The 23,462-nt window shown below is 53.0% G+C and overlaps 1 protein-coding gene and 1 long non-coding RNA gene across 2 annotated transcripts in view; one reads left to right on the top strand and one right to left on the bottom strand.

Annotated features, from left to right (window-relative positions):
* The window catches only part of PLXNA1 (plexin A1), a 111,308-nt gene that overhangs the window by 65,581 nt on the left and 22,265 nt on the right, over positions 1-23,462 (top strand). Inside the window, exons 10-21 of the mRNA XM_066326662.1 lie at positions 3,159-3,359; positions 11,569-11,665; positions 11,967-12,157; positions 15,766-15,917; positions 16,205-16,325; positions 16,672-16,808; positions 17,347-17,514; positions 18,381-18,474; positions 18,960-19,199; positions 19,361-19,504; positions 20,210-20,444; positions 21,790-21,932. Coding sequence (XP_066182759.1) covers positions 3,159-3,359; positions 11,569-11,665; positions 11,967-12,157; positions 15,766-15,917; positions 16,205-16,325; positions 16,672-16,808; positions 17,347-17,514; positions 18,381-18,474; positions 18,960-19,199; positions 19,361-19,504; positions 20,210-20,444; positions 21,790-21,932 — 1,923 coding nt within the window. The remainder of the gene's footprint in view (positions 1-3,158; positions 3,360-11,568; positions 11,666-11,966; positions 12,158-15,765; positions 15,918-16,204; positions 16,326-16,671; positions 16,809-17,346; positions 17,515-18,380; positions 18,475-18,959; positions 19,200-19,360; positions 19,505-20,209; positions 20,445-21,789; positions 21,933-23,462) is intronic.
* LOC136365936 (uncharacterized) lies at positions 5,071-9,573 on the bottom strand. The gene is made up of 2 exons (XR_010744439.1): positions 9,429-9,573; positions 5,071-5,293 (listed from the first exon to the last, which is right to left on the bottom strand). It is a non-coding gene; the product is annotated as an uncharacterized lncRNA (long non-coding RNA).

Below are 23,462 nucleotides of genomic sequence, written 5' to 3'. Positions count from 1 at the left end.
AGTGTGGTGGACACTGGTCAGGAAATGCAAGGACAGAGGGTAACTGTCTCTGCTTCTTCCCCTGGGTAGTTCACCACAATTTCCTGGGTGGGAAAGTGGTTGTTTTGTGGGAAAACAGAGTGACCCGTGGCACTCTGTTCTGGGCATGCCAGGAATGTTTGTCTGGATTTCTGGGGGTGGCAGGGATGGAATGGGGCATGGGTAGGAGCCACCACTCACATAAATGTGCCTGGAAATGGTGACAGTAGTCAGGATGTCCCTGTCCACTGGTGGTGGTAGCTTTAAAGCCTGAGGTCTGGAGATTGCCCTCCTCTGTGGCTTTGCTGGGGGAGTGCAGAGCTGGAGAAGAGGTGATGAAGCAGCACAGGTGATAAAGCATGTTCATTTTTTTCCACTTGTGGTGTGCTGTGGTGGCCAAAGGGTGGTCAGTGATGGACATTGACGCATCCCATCCCAGAAGGCTGCTCTTTTGAGACAGACTCTGCTGAGGCAGAGCTGCTGTGGAGGGTGAAAGGTTCCCAGACTGAGGGAAACAAGTGTGTTGGTTCAGATTAGATGGTTCAGCTAGCATTTGTTCTTCATTCCCCAGCAGTGGGAGTGGCTGAGGACTTTGTGAAGGAACCTCAGAGCTGGGATCAGGCCGAGTCCCAGACTGCCTTCAGTATCTCTGCTGATGCACAGCTTTGCAGCTGGAGCTGGGAGCTGCCAAAGAAATCCAAATGGCAGCATTTGCAGTGTCATTATAAAGCTCTTACCTCTCCAGACAAACCTGGACACCCATGTCATGTTCTCATCCAGCTAGGAAAATGGTTTTCATGGAGGAAATCTGAGTTGTGTGTTGTTTGGGAATTTGTGTGAGTTGGGGCCTTGCTTTTCTGTTAATCCCATGCTTTCATAGCTGCCTGCTCCTGGGGCCTGGGGCTCTGCTGGGAGGGGCTATTTTTGGCAGGAAACAGAGCTCTGTGGGCTATGCAGAGTATTCCCAGGGGATGGAAGTGCTGGGCAATGCCAGAGTAAGTTGTGTCAGCAGTTGGACTTGCTCATAGGGGAAATGAGTTGTCCTTGTACCCCCACCCCTCCGGGCACCCTGGGCGCCCACCAGCACCAGGTGCTTCCTGTTTGGGCGCAGGCTGACATTTTTGCTGGATGAGACACTTCTGCTGGCAGATGTGGAGCGTGTGACATCATGGGGGGATTCAGCTCGAACTGCGAACCGGCAGAATGAGCCCACCTGCCTGTGTGGGGAGAGGGACACGTGTGCCTGTGCTCCCTGGGCACCAGCCTGCAAACAGCCATGGTGAGCCCAGCCTGGGGGCATGGACTAACCCACCATCCCAGCTGGGCTGTGGTGATAATTACTGAAAAAAGAGGAGATGGAAGTGTTGGACAGTGAGCCAGGAGTTAATACTTGCCAAGTGTGTGTGTGACCTGTGGGGAAGGCTTGTGCCACCCCTGGGGTCCCCCTGCAATGTGGAGGAGATCAAAAGGATGGAGGCTGCTTCCTTTGACTGCACTTCCAAGCTGGGAACTGGTGGGGAACAACCGCCATGCAGTCATGGGGACACTCCATGGAAATGGCAATGGATGTGAGATGTCTCCCCACTGTGAGTTGAGCTGATTCTGGAAGCAGGGGGAAACTGAAGCCCACTTTGCAGAGTGGCAATCATGATATGGAGCAGGGAGGTAGCAGAGAAGTGCCCAGTGTCTCCAGACTGACCCAGCCCTGTTGCCATCTCCAGTTTAGGGCTAGCGCTGCTGTTCCTCTCAGCTTTTGTTTAGTATGTTTTGGAGACAAATAGTTTCTTCCCTTGAAAACTGTGCTTTTGGGGAATACAGACTTGTGAAGAACAGAAAACCCAAAGAGTAAAAGTAGTTGGGTTTTTCTGTCAAGATTTCCTAAATAAAACAATTCCTTTTTCTTTTCTCTGCATTGTTTGAAAGTCGAGTGATCATACTAGCTGAGATAAAGCTTGGCACTTTGCAAGGTTCAGCCTGGCTTGCTGCAGGATGGCAGGAGGTAGCTGGGCAGCCTTGGTGACACGTGGCTGCTGGTGGCCTTGGGGCCAGAGCTGCCCCTGCAGTGGCACTGTGGCCATCAGAAGCTTTGTGAGAGCAGTGGAGCAGCTGCATCCACTGCATTTCTGTTTTTAAAGCAGCTCACATGTTATTCCCTCTTGATGTTATTTCAAGCCAACACTCCCAGGAGTAGCTGCTGTAGGTGTGAGACCTCTGCCCGGCTCGGCAAAGCCGGCTTGGGATTGCATCAGGCTGTTGTTGCCAAAGTGTTACCCACCGGGGCTGCAGAGCTGTTTTGCTGCCTGAGCTCATTTATTTTTGCTCCCTCCTGCTCCCCTGTGCTTTGCACACAAGAGTCACCAGCTCCCCTGGAGCAGCTGGGAGCCTGCAGCTATTAAAAGTAGAGTGCTCTGCCCTCCCAATGTCTCCTTCCCCAGGGCCTGGCAGGGAGGTGCTTTCCTCTCCAGCTCAGACTCAGCAGCATCCCCTGGCTGGAGTCACTGTCTGCTGGGCAGCCTGCAGCTGGGCTGAGTGGGGTGACACTGCTTTGTGCTGGAGCAGATAGAAGCAGCAGCAGCAAAAATTGCTGCAAAGCAAGTTTTCTACCACACTGGAGGAGCACATTGCTGTATCAAGGAGGGGAAAGGCTTTTCTCTCTACTTGTGGAGGAAGGGGGATGGAGGCTGTAAGGGAAGCAGGAGGGCTGAGCAGGTAGCTTGGCAGTGGATAGTCCAGTGGGCATTAACTCTAAAACCTACTGGCTGCAATGATGGCATTGAAGTCCGTATTATTACCAGTTGGCCCAAACATGTGTTGCTGTTGCAATGGCAGGTTCCAGGTTCCAGAGATGGATCCTCTCCCCACCTCCCACCTGATCATCAACCTGAGCTATAGGAAACACTCTACTGCCCGGCCACCAGATTTCTTTGTGTTCTTCTTTTCCTGTCTTCAGGGCTTTGGGTAGCGCAGGCATAGAAAGCTAGTGTGGGGTTGCTGCACGTGAGGATTTTCTCAAGTGTGTGCTCAGGGTGGTGTTTTTGCAGTGCATTGCCAAGCTGGCCAGCAAGGAGAGGGTCACAGGGGTGCTGGGGGAGGCTGTACAGTGCTCCTGTCTCATCATCTGCCTCTTGGTCCCCTTGCAGGATTGCCCTCAGATCCTGCCTTCCACCCAGATCTACATCCCTGTGGGTGTGGTGAAACCCATCACGCTGACAGCCAAGAACCTGCCCCAGCCGCAGTCAGGCCAACGCAACTACGAGTGCATCTTCCACATCCCCGGCAGCACCACTCGTGTCACCGCCCTGCGCTTCAACAGCACCAGCATCCAGTGCCAGAACACCTCGGTGAGTGTGATGGGAGCTCTCCTTGGCCTGGCCCTGTCTGTGGGCTGCTCCTTCCTGCCTGCCCCAGGACCACCCCAGCTCATTGCATGGGCAGTTTTGCTCTCTCTCATGGGCAGATAATGGGGGTTTCTCTTGCCTGTGGGGTGTGGGGCAGGCTCCTCGCTGCTGCCCCCAGGGGCACTGGGAAGCTGCTTGGGGTTGTTCCAGATAGGATCAATGCTGAAGCCACCAGGCTTTAGGAGCACTTCCAAGGAAATTGGGTTTGCAGAGCTGAAGAAAGTTGCCTGGACTGGAGCCAGCTGGGCCCAGATGTGCTGTAGCTCCCCCAACACCAAGCTATCCCATTTTACAGGCGGGAAGGAGGTAACACCTCTGTGTCCCATTGCACTCATGGAGCCCTCCACATGCAGCTGTGCCTGCCAGCCCTGCAAGCGCTTCCCCTCCTTCCCAGCAGCCTCTGTTCATCCCTGACTCCGTCCCTGATCTGACCAGCAGCTGCCTCTTTCCCCTGCCTGCCTGCCCTCCATCCCATGCTCCCTGCATCACTCCCTGCCTCTGTGTCCTTGCCCCCTGCAGCCCTGTCACTTCAGCTCTCTCCTGCAGGCATCTCTGCCTTCTCTGCCCTCTGTCCCCCACTTAGGGGAGGGGGTTTAGCAGTCCTGGGTGAGCTGTGTGTGTGCCTCTTGCTGTGCACCAGGCCCATGAACAAAGCCACTCTGGGTGCTGATAGCCCCACTGGGAGCTGCTATTGCTCAGCTCCTCAGCTGGCCGCTGTGCTCTACACCAACTTGCCCTCATCTGAATGGAGCCAGCCCCTCCCTTTGCTCTCCCATTTAATCCTTTTAAAATTTGTTTTTCATCTCTCATACTGTGAAAGCTCATTTGCAGCCTAACACCAGTGCAATCCGTGCTCCCTTTGGTGGCACAAAGTGACATTTAGAAGCCATTGAAGATGAGCACTGGCTCCCTTCCTCCTCCAGTGATCCCAGGGCTGCAGAGCCTTTGGACAGGAGGAGCATCCTGAGCCATTGCCTCCTGCCCTGGGCAGCAGTCCTGGGGGGGTGCTATGCAGCCCATCCAGCCTCCTCTGCCTGGAGCTGGCAGCTGTCTCCTGCCCAGTTCTGTAGTGTGGGGTTTGGCTGACTTTATTCCAGAGTAGTTTGGGACGTGTGTGCTGCAGGATGCTCCCTGTAGGGAAGTGCTATGGCTGCACAGTGCTGACAGCAGCAGCCTGATGGCTCCTGTGGGGTGCTGGGGAGAGGTGCCTGCGCCAGAGGGGAACCTTTACATAATGGAGGTGGAGCTTACAGAGAGGCTCTGAACAATGTGGACTCATTTCTCTCCACTGTGTTATAACTTCTCAAGCAGGAGGGAGAGTCGAAAGCACAGTGCATTTTCTGTGTTTCCCAAGGGATGCTGTGGTTGCCAGGATTGATGCCGTGAGCTGCACGGCCTCTGCAGCTCTCCAAAGGGGTAGGACAGCTGTAACCAGTGCCTTATCCAGGGCTGACAGTGTTTGACCTGGAAATTGTCAGGGATGCTGTAAAAACAGCACAAATTGTCAGAAGGGCATGTGTGTGGTGTTGTGAGGTACATGGGGAGCAGGTAGCAGCAGCTCCATGGGACTGCAGTCTGGGGCAGGAGATGTGGGTTTTGGTTTCGGGGTGGCTTCACAAAGAGAAAATGAGAGTTTTGACTTTAAAGAAGCTGCTTTGCTTTCAGGGTTTGCTCACCTGCTTTAATGTTTGAGGGCATTGAGCCAGGCTGCATTATGGTGTGGGGGATTCAGATTCACACTTGTGTGGTGCGTCTCCTTCGTGCCTTTTCGCAGTCCATCTGGCTGCCTGATAGTGCTTCAGGCTCTCCCAGCCATGGCCCAATGGCTTCCTCCATTGCACTTCATCCTTTGGGTTAGAATTTTGGTGTGGAGAACACTGGCGAGCGGAGAAATAGGAAAAAGATGACATCTTCCCAGCCAGTATGTGAAGGATGGATGCCAAAAGGCATTTAAGCACGCAGGGTTTCCAGGAGTTCAGGGATCTAAACAAGAGGTTAAATACTCTGTGGAATTAGGGATGCTTTCCTGAATCTCTGGCAAATGAAAGGCATAATAAGTCAAGGCCCTTAAAACTCTTTGTCTTTTGTTTTAGTGCTTGTCAAACTCCAATGACTTGTTAGCACTCTGAAGAAACGACATCTTGGTTAAATATTCAGCAGTCCATTCATTAAGGCCTGAGTGTTGACTATAAACATCGTTTGAAAAACCCAGTAGGTCTTTGGCAAACTCAAGGGAGACCAGCCTTGGTATTCCTCAGCATCCCAGGCCATAAACCAAGCCAAAAGACCCTTTTCTGCCTCCTCACTTTGATCTCTTTCTGCTCCTCAAGAGGAAAGCAACCCTAATGGTTTTCCATATGTATTGTAAAGATGCAAGAAGGAAAGACAAACCTAACTAAGGAAATTAAGATCTTTGCCAATAAACTAATTTTTGTGAATTGATTGCCTTTAATCTTTTGGAAGCAGACGTTTCCAGGCTTGCTTTTTCCAGAAGAGGATGGAGAAATGGTCACCTGTCTTAATGCATAAGGTTGATGCCACTGAGATTAATTTTCCAAATATCCTTTATCTTCCTTTCCAAAGAAGATCCTTTGCCTATTCTTTCCCATCTGACATCCTTCAACAGAGTTCATCCTCCTTATTGCTGCAAAAATGGAACAGCTTTACAGTTGAAAAGTGCCACAATCCCCAATCTGCACTAATGCTTGTAACATTGGACTTGATCTGATTTAGTCCTGGCCTTTGCAAAATGGCTACAGGTGTTTCTCACTATCAAAGGTTTGGCTTTTTCTCTCTAAAATGTTCCTCTTAAGGCTGAAATATCCCCAGAGCTGCTATTTCCCTTTAAATGTGTGTGCAGGAAGAACCCCTGATCTCCTTTTCATGAGCTTGTTGTCTCAGCACTTTTAATTAAGCATCATGCCTCAGTTATTTCCCTTGCTTTTTAACCAAAGCCCCACGTGGTGAGGAGCAGCTGTGTCACCTCCCTGCCTCCCTTTTGGTTCCTTTCTCACCTGTGACCCTGGCTGGAGAGCCCACCTTGCCCACTGTTTCTGCTGTGGCTGTGGAGGTTCCTGCCTTCTGGCTAGACTTGGGTTGGGATATTCACCCTGGAGTGAGCATTATTTCTGGGACAAAGTGATGTGGGTGCAGAGTAAGCTGGGCTGGCAGGGTAGGTACATGTGTGGTACCCCAGTGTGGATGCTAAAGCCCAGCCCCAAGTGTGGATGCTGTGGAGTGAAGTAAGACCTCTCAGATTTATGTTTTCTGGGTAATTTTTTGTTGCTGTAGAACCTGGATGTTGCTCTGACATGTTCCCAGGGTCTCAGGTTCTCATACCATGCTGGATTTGAGGCAAGAGGAATCCAGGTGAAGAAGCTTATGCGTGATGAGGGAGGAGAGGAGGAGATCCATTTGAAAAGAGAAAAAGGAGATGCACAGTCAGTGGCTGAGTGTTGCTGTCAAGTTGTGCTGTTGTGCGGATGACGGTATTTTACTCGGCCCAGGGTATATTTATAGAGGAACATAAATCATACACACACGCCCTGTTCTGAGCACTGCACACCTCCAGTATATGTATCTCTAATTAACCAGCCATGGAGAGGGAAGCAGGATTGGAGCCCACAGCCCCAGCTCTGTTCGCCAACAAAGCCGCGCTCTCTGTCCTAGCGGTGCCTACATTTATCTTTCCTGCAGCAGTGTTTAAAGTGAAAAGGGAGTATCAGGAGAGTTTGATAGGATCCAATTAAATTCCAGCAGATAAAATAATGATGAATTGCAGTTGAGCCCTGGCGAGATGCGATGTACATTACTGCCGTCCCCGTAGTGCGGGGAAGGAGTTGAGGTCATCAACTGCAGAAAAATAGGACACAGCTGCAGCCCAAGCACTCCTCCAGAAGTGCAGCCCAGGGGGATGGTGTATGTGGGAGTGAGGGGGGTTGCACAGGAAATCTGGATGTGTGGGTTTGCTTGCAGAGGAGCAGCCCCTCTCCTGCCTTCCCCAGGAATGGGCTGGGCAGGTTGTGGCTGAAGTGGGATGGATGTCCTGTGGAAAGGGGTGTGATGGCTGTGGGGTTGTCCTGCCTCCTCTGGGATGGGAAGGGCTAGTGCATTGTCCAGTCGGCATGGCATTTGCAGGAGCATCCCAAAATGCATGCCAGTGCGATCTGCCCACAGGTTTGGGGTGTTTCCTGCTAGCTGCAGCTGTGTCCCCTGTGTGGTTCCCTGGAGACACCTTCTCAGAGTGCTGAATCTCTTATCCCGAGGGAAGCTGCGTAGCTCTCAGTGCCTGTTGCTGCTAGCTGGTGGGTGTGTGAGCAGTGGGATTGCCAGAATCAAAAATGGAACTTTCAGGGCAGCTGACAGCCACAGCTCTTGTTGTGTGCAGGACTGGTGGCATTCCTGCATGGGGGCAGGGTGGATGTGAGAATTGGAGGTGTGAAAAGAACATGAGGTCAATTGTTGTTACTTGGGAATATGCCTGAGATAAGTTTTGGGTAAAGAGCCTTGAGAAAGGCTCAACGAAGAGTTCTCTTGCCTGAACTGCATCTCTGCAGGAGACCTTGCTGGGAAGACCAGTATCCAGGTGGATGGGGCTGAAACATTGTCTATTCTCTCTTCCACATTCGCCTTGTAAGCTCCTCAGGGAGGGACAGGGAGGCTGGCTGGGTTAGGTAAGGAACCAGGCGGTTCTCATTTCAGTTGCTGACTCACTTGATGGCATCTTTTCTCCCATCCCCTTCTGTGGGCTGTGCTGCATCAGAACACATCACTTTTGGACACTGTTGGTTTGCTCTCAGGCTGTGCCTGTTGTTTTTTTGCTCCCAGAGCAAACATCCCCTTCCCATAACTTGTCCAGTTGCCAAGCCAAATCATCCTTTGGCACAGCTGGGGGTCCTGGGCACCTTTATAGAGTGAAAGATGATCTGACAGCAGGACTGCCTGGGTAGGTGCATCCCCCCCCCACTCACACCCTTCCTGGCCTACTCTCCTGACGCTCATCCCAGTCTGCTGCCAGCCACTGGGATTGATTAACTGGGACATTAATAACAGTTAAGTGTTTAATGGATATTTAACACTGTGTTAGCTCCGAACAGGGAGGAGCCAGCGTGATGGAACCTGTTGGCTGGCTGTGAGCTCTTTTTTGGATCTCATAGGATGGAGAGATTGGTAAGCATCCCCTGCCTGATCCCCACGAGTTGTGGGGCCTTTAAGGTTGGAAGGTGGCTGCTCCTTTACTTGGATGCTGCTGCCTCCCTGGCTGTGGCTGTGCTCCTGGGTGCAGAGGCCACTTCTGTGCTTACACTATGGCAAGGGCTGTTGTGAGGAGGCCTTTTGGAAACACCTTGCAAAATATGAGGTGCTTTGGAAATTAGAGAGGGATCTGATGGATCTCCAAGTCCCAGGCGGGCCAGCCCAGAGCCCCTGCAGCTGCAGCTCCTGCGTGTGTACAGCTAAGTCCTGACTCCAGCTCCAGCATTCTGCAGGGACCAGGAACAGTATCCAAGCCACACACCCACACTGGTGTCTCTGCAGGGCAGGTTAGAGGCTGCTGACAGACACGCAGATGCAGAGGACACATTTTTCATTGATATCCATGTTCCCTTGGTGATCCCATGCTTTGAACAGCAGCTGAGGTAATGACTTCTGCTCTGCTACTTCCCTTCACACAGTCTTGTGCTCCCACTGCTCCTCGCTGTCCACTCCAGTTCCCTGCCACAGCAAAGTCAGCATCCTTGGTACTGTGTCCTTTCCCAGAGGGAGACAGTCTCTCATGCAGTTGGCCTCTTGCTGTCTCAGGACCGGTACATGAAGAGTTAATGTTCTCCCTCCCTCTCCCCCTATTCTTCTTCCTCCAACCCACCTCCCAGAAGAACTAATTTCCAAAAGCAGCCGGGGCAGAGAGATGCAAATAAGTGTTTTGGACAGCTGCAGGCTGGATGCCTTCCCGAGATGCCAGGGCCCCAAATGAGACATGTCAGAGTACAAATTGAAAATGCCAATTTCACTTACTCTGCCACGTGGCTCGTCACAGCTAAATTCTGCTCCGGCGCTGCCACCACCCTCCCCAGCATGTGCTCCCTCCTGCTGCTGGGGAATGGTCTCTGCTCACTGCCACAGATCTGGCCAGCTCCTCGTTGTGGTTCTTTTGAGGATATCCTTGGGTGGGAGTAGGATACGATGAAGTGAACAGATCTGGACTCCTAGCCAAGATCTGGCTTTATCTTCCCAGGCCTGGTAACAGAAATGTTGCTGAGAGGCTCTGGTGGTAGATGATGCATGGTGGAGATGTGATGAAGGTTATCTGAGCAAACATGACACGAGTTGCCATGTCTGGGGGTTTGTGTTGGGGGGTGATGGGGCTCTGCCTGTAGAGATGAGATGGTAGTGGAGCTGTTGGACTTGCAGCTGAGTGTGCTATGTCTGACAGCTGCTGTGTATGGCTGACCAGCAACAGCCTTCTTCCTTGGGGAGGGCTTGATTTTGGGGTCCTCCACCCTGTGTTTAGGTGGAGTGGCTCGTGGACAAAGGATCACCAACAAAAAGCTGTAATGGAGGACCAGGCTTGGCTTTCATTGGCTCCCTGTAGAGCTGAGGGAGGTAGCCAGGTCTCACACTGGATATGTCCACAGTGGATGTGCCCAGGTCTCACACTGGGGCACCCCATTTTGATGCCATGTCTGATGCTGGACTGGTGATGCTGCCCGTCTGGGAGGGACTCAGCACAGAAGGGACCAGCTTTGATGGTCAGGTGAGAAGACTGAAGTGTTGTTTTCCTGGGCACACTCACCTCCTTCATGGGCCACATACCTGGGCCTTGTGGAGGGGTCGAGTAGAACAGACCCACTGTAGAGGGTCCTGTGGGGCAGCAGCTGAGGCAGTGCTGGAGATGCTGGGGCTGCCTCTTCTTGGTATGGCCTGGGGCTGCAAAAGGTGATGCTAGGAGTGGCTGGAGGTGGTGGCAGGGCTGTGGCCAGCCCATGGCTGGGTGAACCACTGCCGGTGCATCTGCCGCTCTCTAACGAACTCCAGCACCCCATGAATCATTCATTTAATCTCTCCTGACACGCCTGTCATTTTCTCAGGCGAGGAGCGGGGAATCTCTTGCCGAAGGAGGTCATTAGCTGTCAGGGATGGTTCCAAATGCCTTCCTGCCTCCGTATCGATTAAACCTCTCTGTCTGCATGCAGGGGCTTTGCAAGGAATACTGATGGTGCTGCTGGAGCTGGGACTCAGATGTTGAGGCAGGGGAGAGGGGTCTGGCTGGGGAGAAGGCGCTGGCCTGGATGGAAGGAGAAAAAGGTCTGGACAGCAGAAGGTCCAAGGGCCTGATTTTTGGGTCTTCTAAAGCTGGGGGGGTAGCCAGCTTTAGAAGCCCTGGTGGCACCTTTCTACGTGGAAACTCAGGATGGTGGTTCTAGTCCTGAAATGGAGTGCAGCCAATGTCCAAGCACAGTGTGGAGCTGGGAGTGAAGCATCTTGGGGTGTGATGTGAAGGGGAAGAGCGCTCTCTCCTTAGATCTGAGGGCTAGTGTGGCACTGGAGTGGTCCTCAGCTCTGTCTCACCCACGGTCATGTGGCCACAGCTTTGTCATTTTGTTATGGATGATGGGGGCTGGAGGGGACTGTGAGGGACATCCTCCCACTGGCTGTCGGGTGTGACTCTACTGAATCTACTCCTGTGATGTGCCCAGCCTGTCTGCCCTGAGGTTCACTAGTGATGACCATAATCCCAGATATTCAACTGAGCATCTCTGGAGTGGGGAAGACATGGGGAAGGGCTCGGGAGCCTTGTGGGGAGAAGTACATCTGTGCTGTAGAGGCACCATCTGCTTCTTCCTTTTCCAGCAGCAGCAGCTTCAGACCTTTGAGTTGATGGGCTTTCGGTCTGTTTACAGACCCTCTGTTTTGCTGCTTTATCTTTTTTTTGTCGGTCCAGTCCACTGGTTTCATGTGCTGTGGTGCTTTGACAAGTGGCTGTCAGACCTGTTTGTTCCTAACCAGCAAGTCCCAGCCAGGACCCCATCCCTCTCCTCTGGGCTGATGGGAGACATCCATGTAATGGGATTGTATGTCTCTCTGTGCTCCTCACCACCAGGACACTTTGCCACAATAATTTACAGGCTCTGCCTCCTTCTGTTTCCTCCTGCAGTATTTCTATGAAGGGAATGACATCAGTGACCTGCCTGTCAACTTGTCTGTGGTCTGGAATGGGAACTTCGTCATTGACAACCCCCAGAACATCCAAGGTGAGTGAGAGATGGGATAGGACCTGGCCCAGTGTCCCCTCAGCCTCCAGCCCACCCTGGCTCTGACTATGGTTTGCACCAGTGCTTTGATGGGTCTCTAAAAAAGAGGCTTTTTCCAAGAAGCTTTGGGAGGCACTTTACTTTGGTGTAGAATCCAGGGTGCTGCTGGCTCCTGCCTGTGGGGGTTTGTCCCACTGGGAGTCAGTGGGAGGAGGCTACAGCAGGTGCCCTTTCCTCCCAAAACCTTTTTCCATGGGCTGGGGGGGCCCGTGCTGACCCCAGCCTCCTCCTACCCTTGCAGCCCATCTGTACAAGTGCTCGGCGCTGCGGGAGAGCTGCGGTCTGTGCCTCAAGGCCGACCCACGCTTCGAGTGCGGCTGGTGCGTGTCGGAGCGGCGCTGCTCCCTGCGCCAGCACTGCCTGGCCTACGAGAACAGCTGGATGCACGCCAGCATGGGAAACAGCCGCTGCACCGACCCCAAGATCACCAAGGTACGTGGGGACGGGTGGGTGGGGATGTGCCGAGGGGCTGCAGTGGGGGATGGAGATGGGGATGTGGGTGGGGCTCTCCAGGGGCAGCTCACAGCAGCCAAATCTACTTGGGTGTTTAATACTTGAGTGGTGTTTGTCACCGCTTTCATTTCCAAGACTAAAATCCTCTCCCCACTACCCCCATGCACTGGGCTTTCTGGCCCATTTCCAAAATTTCAACCCCTCCTGTACATGACTGAGGGATCCAGGAAAGCTCTAGGTCGCTTCTTGTGTTGCCATGTGCACTGGGGCCAGTAGTTCATCATTATCCTCCCATTTCTCTGACAGCTTTTATAACCTTTGCTTATAAGGTTGTGTGTAGTAATATTCACATGCCTCTTGGGCTGGGATCCAGGTTCACAGGGAGAGACTGGTGGGTATTTCAGCTGGATACCTTCTGCTAACCCACGTCTGGCCGGGCTTTGTGGTGTTAATTACTGGAGTCTTAGCACAGGATCTGATCTGTTTGGTTTTCAGTGCCTTATCTGATGGAGGCTGGAAATGAGAGTCTTGGCTTTTCCCAGTGCTTGCTGCCTGTCTCTCACAAGCATGAGCCCTGTGGTGTGCTGGGTGGCAGCCGTGTGGGGGGAACAGCTGTGGCAGAGGGGGGAATAGCCCTGCTGGGCATATCCTGGCCTGCAAAGAGCTCTGCCTGCAAGAAGTACTGCCTTTGGAGTTGTCTGGAGCTGGTGGAGTGCTGGCCGGAGAAGGGATCCATTCCTGAGGAAGTGGGATTGAGCCTCAGAGCCTGCATCCCTACCTGGAGGTCTGCTGTTGTGTGCAGAGCTGCAGGGCTTCTCTGTCACTGAGCTCAGGCTAAACTTCTCAGATCCAGACCCCTACAGATGATGGGAGTGGAGAATGCTGTGAGGCAGGTCATGGCCAGGGTGGCCTCGCTGTAGGCTGTGCCCTTGTCCTCTTGTGTTCAGGTGACCAGGGCTGCGGGCATTTACACACACACCACTCACAGCAGATTCCCAGCAGCTGACGGTGCCCAGCATAGGTAACAGCAGTTGGTCCAGAGCTGATGGTAACAGCTCTCCCACCCTGAATCATTATGTAATTTTACAGTAATTCAGGTGCAGCAGGAACAGATCTGGTAGCAGGTGGGCTTGACCTTGGCGCTGCTCTGCGTTAGTGCCCTGAGGACTGGCAGTCAGTGTGGATGTGCAGTAGCTGTTGCTGTGATGCTGCTCCTGTAGCCTGCCTGTTGCCTGCTGCCTCCCACTACCCCAGTCCCACATCTGGGCTGTGGGCACACTTGTAAATGGTCCAGAGAAAAGCCTGGTGCAGAGAGGGCAGCATAGGCCAATGGGGGAGAAAAGTCTCCCACTGTGGCTTCGTGAGGAGGTGGAACCTCCTTCTGCCCTGCTCCCCAGAGTGCAGGTGTCTTCTTGGGTGGTGGGGCTGGGAGATGACCATGATTCTCCACCCCAAGGGTGAAGAATCATTTACCCATTGTTCAGTGGTGGAGACAAGCCCATTCCAAACCTCTGTGGTATCTTGCTCAGTGCTCCCTGTGACCCTCAGAGTGACATCCTTTCCCTTGGGAAGGAGGTACCCCTTGGTGACTGCACCTCATGACAATGCTGTGGCTACTGGACCTGAGAACAAGCCAGCTGCTGGTCCCCGATGGAGCTGTTTGCTTGTTGATGTAAAAGGACCCTATGAAACCAATTAGGAGAAAAGCAGCATTGTTTGTTGGGGCCAGGGGTCTGGAGGTGGAGGGGGGAAAGGGGGGGTTGAGCAGCTATCGCTCTCCTTGGCAGCTCCCCCCTCCCACACACCTTGTTTAGCTGTGACCTCCCTGTGCTGGGTGGCCAACAATGTCATTTAATTCCCGGGCTCCTTCCTCCCCGAATGTGTGGCCCTTCCCAGCTTTGCTGCGGAGGAGGAGGAGGAGGAATTGAACATGCCGGAGCAGCTTTTAGCACTCATTTAGAAACACCAAACAAACAGCCGCTTCTTGCCAGCCACCCTGCCAGAGCTTTTTTAAGAGGAAGACCCAACCTGATGCTGGCTGCAGCTGCCAGAATGAACTCCAATTCCAGACTTGGGATGGGGCTGAACAAGGTTTAGGCAAACAGTGGTTCCCCACAGCCCTGGAGGGTTTTGTTGCTGTGTAAAAATGCCTTGACATGACCAGGGCTCAGGTACCAGTCCTACCTCTGATGCTGGCCTGGGACATGTCCTGCAGGATGCCTTTGTGGAATGGGACTGGGTGCTCCTGTCTGTGTGTGCTGAAGTTCACCAGCCCAGTGTGAATCCAAAGGGCAGAAGTTAATCTCAGTGGCAATGGCTGTAGTGGGACTGTGTGGAAACAGCCCCTGGCTCCATGCAGTCCGTCAGGGGTGAAAATGTGGACACTGTCCACTGCCGCATGTTTCCCGCCCTCAGCTCATCTGCTTTTCCTTGCTGTGGAGATGATGTTCAGGAATGAGCCCTTCACGAGGAGGAGGATCCATCTGGCTAAGGCCCCAGGGCTGCAGCTGCCCAGATTTGCCAAGAATGCAAAGAGCTTACACGTGCTTGGTGGTGGCTTGGATCTGTCCGAGAGCTGGGCTTAGTGCAGGCAAAGGTGTCTGCTAGTGCTAGAGGGGATCTCAGCCAGGAGAGCAGAGGAGACCATCTCCTGCAACAGAACCATCTCTTCTCCTGGTCAGGGTGTGGTTGCTTCCTGGACTGACCCAGCTTGTATTCCCCTCTCCATCTCCTGCTGCCTGCAGCTGCCTTCTCCTCTGCCGTGTCTTTGTATCACTGGGGACCCAGCTGTATCCCAGGGCCCACCCAGGGTATGCAGCTCTGCCATTCATCCCAGTTAATGCTGCAGGTGGGCGCTTGACCTCGGGGCCAGCAATCACTGATGTAAAACTGCCTGTAATTGCCTGGTTGGAGGCAGCATCCCCATATACCTTGGAACAGGGCCCACATCTCTGTTCATCTCTCATTCTGCCACTGTCTGTCAGGCCACACCTGTCTGCTTTATTGAGCATCATCCTGGTGAATGAGGTGTGGTGCTGTGGTGAGTCCTCTCCCTTCCCAACTGGCCTCAGCAAAGGATTTGCTGGTGAAGAGAAACACATTTCCCCTCTGCCTGCCATTTCATCTCTGCAGGGATCTGTTGGAGATCTTTGCCCTTTGAGGACATCTTGGACATGGGAATCTCATCCCTGGGCACCTGGGACCTGGCCAAAAGCCAGGCACATCCAGGAGCTTCCTTGCCAGTTCAGCTGGAGCCATGGCTGATGCTGCCTTGTCTCCTTTAACTCTTGTGTCCTTGTCACCTAGGAGATGGCTGTGTCTGCAGCAGGGTGTCCATATCCCAGCCCTCTGCTTGGACACATCTCATATCTCCTGGATTTTTTTCTGGGGGGATTTTGTGGATATAGCTGTCACTGGGGAGGTCTTTCATGCTCTGTGGGCAACTTACAGATGTGCTCGCAGTTCTCATCACCTGTCTGCTCCTTGCTGCTTTTAACAGCCACCCTGCAGCTGCCTGGCTGCAGCCTGCCTGAGAGCAGGTGTCCCTGTGGCTCTGCATCCTTGTGACAGACCATGCTCTCTCCTAGTTGTTCCCTGAAACTGGCCCCAGACAAGGAGGGACCCGTCTGACCATCACTGGTGAGAACCTGGGCCTGAAGTTTGAAGATGTTCGCTCGAATGTCCGAGTGGGCAAAGTGGCTTGCACCCCCATCGAGAGCGAGTACATCAGTGCTGAGCAGTAAGTGCCTGGGGAGGGCTGAGTGTGCTCCACCTCAGGGGGGTTGGATTCAGCAGTGATGGTGTTCAAATGCTGCCCTTGGCTGCAAAAGACATAGAGCTGACTGGGCTGCACTGGCAGGGAGGTTATGGTTGAAGAGTTCAAAGGCTTTGGGGAAGCTTCTGTGAGGGCTGGCAGTGTCAACTGCCACCACCTTGGTTTCTCATGCATCTGCTGGCTCCTGAGACCTGCATCACACAGGAGTGTCTTGATACCAGGACACTGAGTTTCTTACTCTTATCTCATAGGATTGTGTGTGAAATCGGAAATGCCAGCTGGAGTAAGGTCCATGAGGCACGGGTAGAAGTGTGCATCCGTGACTGCACGCCCAGCTATCGGGCCATAGCCCCCAAGACCTTCACCTTTGTGGTAAGCTCCATGCTGGGGACAGGTCTGTCACCTTGAAAGGGAGGTGATGCTGGGTGGTTTTGGGGGGTTTTCTGGCTGAGTTGGAAAACCGGGCATCATTTTCCTGAGGGGCAGGAAGGGATTATCTGGTCAGGCACTGAGTCATGATGATTGAATTTCTCCAAGACTGCCACTGCTGTGCCTCCTCAATTGTCCTGCTGGCACTGCCAGGCCTTAGTACTGTGCCTGGCTGCTGTCTCACATGTCCTTCTCCTCTGCGGCCCTGTCAGCTGGTTGAAGCTGCTTGGGGATGTGGGTTTCAGTTCCCAGCCTGTCTGACTCCAGGGATGCCCTTTTCCTTTGACAGACGCCCACTTTCTCTCGTGTTGTCCCAGCCCGGGGTCCTCTCTCTGGTGGTACCTGGATTGCCATCGAAGGCACCCACCTCAATGCTGGCAGCAATGTCTCTGTGACCATCGGGGGACGGCCCTGTGCTTTTTCATGGTGAGGGGCACAGAGGGTGGTGGAGGATGGGCAACAGGCACCTTCAAAGGCAGTGGGACCCCCAGACAGAGCAGCAGCCACAAGCCTGGGCTAGGAAGCCAGGAGGGACCATGGGAGCCAAACCCCCTGGGTGGTCAAAGGTGTCTCCTCTTGAAACCTCTGTGTGTCAGAGGCTGCAGGAAGAGCCCTAAGAACAGAGATTTTTCTCTAAAAGCACAAAGCCCTGAGGCATGAAGTGGATAATTTTTAGATTAGGGATGATAATGGAGCGGCTCTTTAAATATTTTCCTGCGGTAATTACTGGTTATCAGCCCTAATCGCTGCTGTTTGCAGCCGCCGCACGATGGGAATGCTCAGGAGCTGCTCAGTCTTTCCCGGCTGCCTTTTGTTTAATTTCTTGGATTTTTGTTTTTTCTTTTTTTCCTCTTCAGCCCCCACCTGTTTCAGAAGGGGAGAGGGGCTGGAGCAGGGGGCTCCCCGGGCAGCCCTGGCTTCCCTCCTGCCCAGGCACTGACAAGGTTGTGTATTTCTGCCCCAGGAGAAGCGCCCGTGAGATTCGGTGCAGGACCCCCCCGGGGCACACCCCCGGAGGCTCCCCCATCCTCATCAACATCAACTGGGCAGAGCTGAGCAACTCAGAGGTGAAGTACAACTACACAGAGGACCCCACCATCCAGAAGATTGACCCTGAATGGAGCATCAACAGGTGAATTGCAGGGAGCTTGCAGGATGCATGGGGGCCTGTTTTCTATACGGATTTCCCGCTCCTGATGTGCACATCTCATGCTGTGATAACTGCCAGGCTGCACTCCAGGGATGTGGCAAGAGGAGTGTGAGCAATGGCTTGGCACCAGGGCCGTGCTAACTCCTGGCCTACAGTGCTCAGCCTGGCAGGGGGCAAGAGCAGAGAGTGCTTTGAATCTGCTTAATTTCAGCTTGACATTTGGCGGCAGCAAATAAAATTAAAATATTTCCCATCGGGGGATTTTTTGAAATGTTTACATATTTTTCTAAAAGGTTTGAATTGGCTGGAGAGGAGGCGAAGGAATCCATTAAGAGCTAGTGCCAAGGGAAACCTTCCCCAGGCTGTTGATGAGGAGCAAGCTCCCCAGAGGCATGGCCGAGGTCTCCGGAACCACGGGGCTTATAACACCAAGCCATGGAGAAAACCTGGCAGAGTTCAGCCTCTCCTGTCACCCACCGCCTCTGTGGTGGAGAAAGGGTGGCAGAAAGGAGCTCGTACCTCTTGGGATGCTTTCCTGTTGTGAATGCTGAGTTGACTTTAGCTTGAGAGCCGTCTTCAGACCCTAACCCTGCACACAGGGTGGTATATCATTGTTAATTACCAGGTTTTATATCTCTAGCTGGCCCTTGGGTCAGCTGAAGAGCTGAAATGATTTGACATTGTTGTGTGCCAGGGCCTGCCAGCCATATTATGGGTGGGATAAGAGATGCCTGGCACATGGTGACTCACCCAGGCTGGGGCAGATGGGCATCTGGATGGAGATGAGGGCTGCTTCCTTGCTAGAACTGGAACCTGCCTTTCCTAACCCATTGTCTCCATGTCTCTAGTGGTGGGACATTGCTGACTGTGACTGGCACCAACCTGGCCACCATCAAAGAGCCCAGGATCCGGGCAAAGTACAGCAGCTCTGAAAGGGAGAATGTAAGTGGTGCTGGCTGGGGCTGGGGGCAGAGCACAAGAAGGAGGGATGCTGTCTGTGTACAACGTAGGGCGGAAAGTGCACCCTTTGCCCTTCAGGTGTGATGGTCTGGAGAGGCTGAGGTCTGAGGGCTGTTGCCCCAAAGAGAGGCACCAGTCTTTCTGCAGAGCCTCTAGCCAAGTGCTTTCAGGAGAGGGTTGAGATCTCAGCATTCAAAACTGGTGGGAAGTTTGTGGGCCATCCATAGGATATTGACAGAAAGAGCCCATCCCCAGTGTCATCTTGCCTGCCACCCCTTGCACATCTGTTTCAGACAGGAGTCTGTCTCTGCCCTGGGGTGGGAGGTGATGTCTGTTGATAGAAGAGAACAGGAGATTCCAAGTCTAAACCATGTGCTGAGAGCTGCTGCTTTCAGGAGATCCTTGTTGGTTCTGATCCTGACCACCTTGCTGGGAGTTGGTCTGACCTCATTCCATGCCCCCTGCAGAACTGCACCGTCTACAATGACACCACCATGGTGTGCTATGCTCCCTCCATTGACAACCCTGTGCGGAGCCCTCCAGAGCTTGGTGACCGCCCGGATGAAATCGGCTTTGTCATGGATAACGTCCAGGCCCTGCTGATCATCAACACCACCAATTTTGTCTACTATCCAGACCCTGTCTTTGAGCCACTCAGCCCCACAGGGATGCTGGAGCTAAAGCCCAGCTCTCCCCTCATCCTCAAGGTAAAGAGTCTGCCTGCACCTGGGGGCAGAGGTAGGGGCATGTCCCTCTGTGGAGGTGGCATTTTGTCTCTCCTGGAGCAAAGATTTTGCCATGTGTTGGGTCTTTTTGAACATTCCCCATTGCACGAGAACTGACAGTCTCATTTCTTGTTCCCTCAAAGGGCAGGAACCTGCTCCCTCCAGCTGCTGGTAACTCCCGCCTCAACTACACGGTGCTGATCGGAGACACTCCCTGCACCCTCACAGTGTCTGAGACACAGCTCCTCTGCGAGTCCCCCAACCTCACTGGCCAGCACAAAGTCACAGTAAGTGCTGACACTGGTGCCTTTGCTCCTTGTGCCTCATGTGTCTCAGAATTTCAGTCTTTATCCCAGCACCAGCCCTGCTGTGTGCTTGTCCTTGAATGAGGACCAGACAGTAGGTGTATGGGCAGGAGTGTCCTCAGGAGTCATCTTCCTGCTTCCTAGGCATCCCTCTTCCTAATTACATGTTTGGTAGGACCAAATACTTTGTCACCCTCCTGCACATTCAGCTTAGTGTTACTGTGCCTTGGCTGGTGCTGGGTGCAAGGCAGGGGGGGGATTCCCACCTCTGCCTCCCAGTGCTGGCACATGCTGCAAGGCAGGTTCCTTTGTTTGCGGGGTTGTAGTGCAGCAGTGCTCGCACTCCAGGACTCTGCCATGTTAAGAGGGACCCAGCACAGTCCTCTCCAGGCTCCCCATCCTTGGGGAAACGTGCTTTACATCCCATCTGTTACCATAATGTTGTCTGAATGAGACATCAAACTAGCTGCCTGCTCCACGTGCACTGGCAGCATGTGTGCTGCATGCCATTAAAGTGCCTCGAACTGCTCAGGACCGGCCCCTGCCGTACCTGCATTTTTCCACATCATTCAGGCCATGGGCTGGGGGTCATGTCCCAGTTCCCAGCATGGTGGGCACAGCAGAGAGTGCTACCTGTGGCACGTATTCCCTGACAGCAGGTCCATTTTTTCCCCCGCCGTGGTGCAGATCAAGGCTGGAGGGTTCGAGTTCTCGCCGGGGACGCTGCAGATCTACTCAGACAGCCTGCTCACCCTGCCCGCCATCATCGGGATCGGCGGCGGCGGTGGCCTGCTCCTCCTCATCATCATCATTGTCCTCATCGCCTACAAGCGCAAGTCCCGGGATGCTGACCGCACCCTGAAACGTCTCCAGCTGCAGATGGACAACCTGGAATCCCGGGTGGCTCTGGAGTGCAAAGAAGGTGAGCAGCCCCTCATCAGTATGGGCGTCTTTGGGTGTTTCTTACTGCTCCAAGGCTCAGTATGCTCCTGCCCTTTCCTTACTGCCTTTCTGAGAGGGAATGGGCAAAGCTGCTTTGTCAGTGGAAGTGAACTCTTTTTAGGTGGGATTTGGGGATTTTTCCAGTTAAGAAGTTTTTCTCCATTTCTCCAAGTGGGAGAAAAGAGAGCAAGCAGTGTAGTGAAGGCTTCCTGTGAGTGGGCAGTGGATCTCTCATTATGTGACAGACAGATGCTGCGAAATTGGACAGAATTCCTTGTATGATACTGGTGATAAAACCTAATTGCCCATTATCCCCCTGAGCTGGCTCCAGAGGCCCCGACCCTGCCAGCCACAGCCACAGCCACAACCAGCCTGGACGCTGCAAATGAAGCAGGCACCGAAAACAAGATAATAAAAAGGGAAAAGAAAGACAAACCTTTGCTCCCCCAAGTCCCCATCCCTCCACATGCCTGTGGATGGCACTGGTGACAGGGAGAGGGGAGGGAGCTGGTGGAGGGGATGGTGTCTTGTCTTCCACAGCTGGCAGATAAAAGGATCTGCTTTTAATTAAAAGGCACAATCTCTTCCCTGGCTTTTCTCTTTTCTAGTCCCGCTAGTTACAGATAAGATAGCACGCCTTTCAAGCTGACGGTTTGTTTTTTCTCATCAGGCTGACGAGCCTGCAGTCCTCTGCCTGGCTTTCAGCTCGCTTTAAAGTGCTGTTAATTTGATTTTTCTGAGGATTTTCTCCCCCCACCCCAACCCCCTTCCCTGGTGCATTTCCAGGGCTCTTCTCCCATCAGCTTTTCCCTGTAGGTGCAATTAAAGGTTCAGGACACTCCTGGATCATGTGTCCCCTGGGAGTCACAGCTGCCTCTGTTAGGATCGGGAGGTTCCAGGGTGGGTGTGTTCAAGCTTTTCTCTCAAGTAGTATTTAGGTCAAAAAGAAATGAGGGCAATCTTGTGGTTTAGGCTAACGTTTTCCCCAAGAAGCTCTGGTTTTCTTCAAACCTTGCTGTTCCACTCTGCCTCCAGCATCCCTGGGAGGCTGCAAGTGCTGGGCAGGGGGGATTTGATCCCCCTGGGACCTGGCAGTTCTGTTCCCAAATCTGCCACTTCATTTGTTCTGGGGATGTCATCCCCACACTCTGCAGCTCAGTTTCACCATCTGTGAGATGGGGACAGCAATCACAGCCTGCCCGGAGGAGGAATGATGAGAATAATGAGCCTTGGGGAGGGTCCACCATGGGGTTCTGGGGATGTTGTGAGGGGCTGTGTGCTGAGACTCCAGGATGTGTTGTTTGATTCTGCTTTTCCAACCCTAGCCTTTGCTGAGCTGCAGACAGACATCAACGAGCTGACCAATGACCTGGATGGGGCTGGCATCCCCTTTCTGGATTACCGCACCTACGCCATGCGGGTTCTCTTCCCGGGCATAGAAGACCATCCTGTGCTGAAAGAGATGGAGGTGTGGGTCTGTCTGTCTGTCTGTCTCTGTAGTGTTTCATACTGGGGATGTGCCCCTGCACAAGCCCCTGTGCCCCCAGGCTGGAGAGGTGCTTTGGTTGGATGCTGGCCTGGCGTGGTGCATCTCTCCACGTGGCAGTCGGCGTAGATGTGGACTGGCTGCCAAATGCTTACTGTGCTCTCTGACATTAATATCAATATTTATATTAATATCATTGCTGCTGTCATTTTCTACAGCACTTGCTTTATTCAATTGGGTTTGTTTGATGCCTGACCAGTCACTTGTTTTTAGCAGGGTTGTCTGACATCGCCTGCTTGCTTGGCTTTGTTTCCCCATGGAGAACTCATCCTTGGCATCCTTCCTCTGCTCCCCAAACCAGCTCCTTCTCTTCTCCTGGCCTTCCTACCTCTGTAAAATTTAGTGCATGCAATTGCACAGCAATTGCTTCTTGTGTGCTGGGCTGCTGAGGCCACTCTTGATTAGAGGAAGGAGGGGTGTGACCTTCGCTTCCCCTCACTGCTGACCCAGCACAGTAATTAATGTCGACGTGGGCTTCACAATGCATTTAGGAGAAGTAATTGGCCCTGGTGCAAGATGCACGGTCACTAATTACAACACAACAAGCTCTTACCAACTGCAAGTGCACGTGCTGGTGTTGTACGGCAGCATGGCTACGGTGTGGGCCCTGGCCTTCTGCCTGCTCTGTTTCCCCAGCTCCTAATCCCAGCTCTGGAGGGTGGTGGGGACCCTCTTTCCATGGATTTCCCCCTGCAGCTCAGGTTTCCGGATGCTCAGAGCCAAAGCAGGCGTGTGAGTCTCCCTGGGGCACAGCCCTTCCTGTCTCTGCAGATGCCTGGCTTTCCTCTCACCTCTGCTCTTGCTCTTAAAGATCTTCCCTAAAGAGAGAAAGTGGAAAGGGTATCAAAAAGGGTATCAGAGGAGGAATTTTGCATTTGCTGTGGCAGGCTGAGTGGACTTTGTCCACTTCCAGCTCCTAACTGAAAACATCCTGCTTGAGAGAGCACGCCAGCTCAGTCTGGCCTGAGAAGCAAGGGGTTAAATTTATAAAGGGGGAAAAAAAAAGCCCAAAAGAGATTAAATAAAGCAACTAGAGTTGTGTAAGCCTCATATAATTTAATCAGGTTTGCTTTTATTTGTGTCTTTACTCAGAGTGTAACATTAGCTATTGCTAGTGACGGAAGGAAGCGGCGCCTGCTCACGCACAGGCTAATCCATGGTACCAGCTCCCTTCCTTTGCAGGGTTTAGGGGGAGGCTGGTTGCTTTTTGAGAATTTAAGCCTGATTAAATGTTTAATTCAGTATTGTTCATTTATTTCTGCTAATGATCAGCAGATTGAACACGGGGGCTTGGAATTGACAAGGAGTTGGTGGGAAAAGAGGGTTTTTGTCCAGCGGGAAAGAGTATTTTGTAGAGGGAAGTTAGAACTGCGAGGAATTTCACTGAACTGAGGGACACCAATCCAAAGTTTTGATTGAAGTGAAATGATTTGATGTGTCAAAACTCTGTTC

This window comes from Sylvia atricapilla, chromosome 11 (genome assembly GCF_009819655.1).
Source record: "Sylvia atricapilla isolate bSylAtr1 chromosome 11, bSylAtr1.pri, whole genome shotgun sequence".
Classification (NCBI taxonomy): domain Eukaryota; kingdom Metazoa; phylum Chordata; class Aves; order Passeriformes; family Sylviidae; genus Sylvia; species Sylvia atricapilla.
The sequence above is the reverse complement of the archived record's forward strand: the minus strand, read 5'-3'. Positions and strand labels throughout refer to the sequence as shown.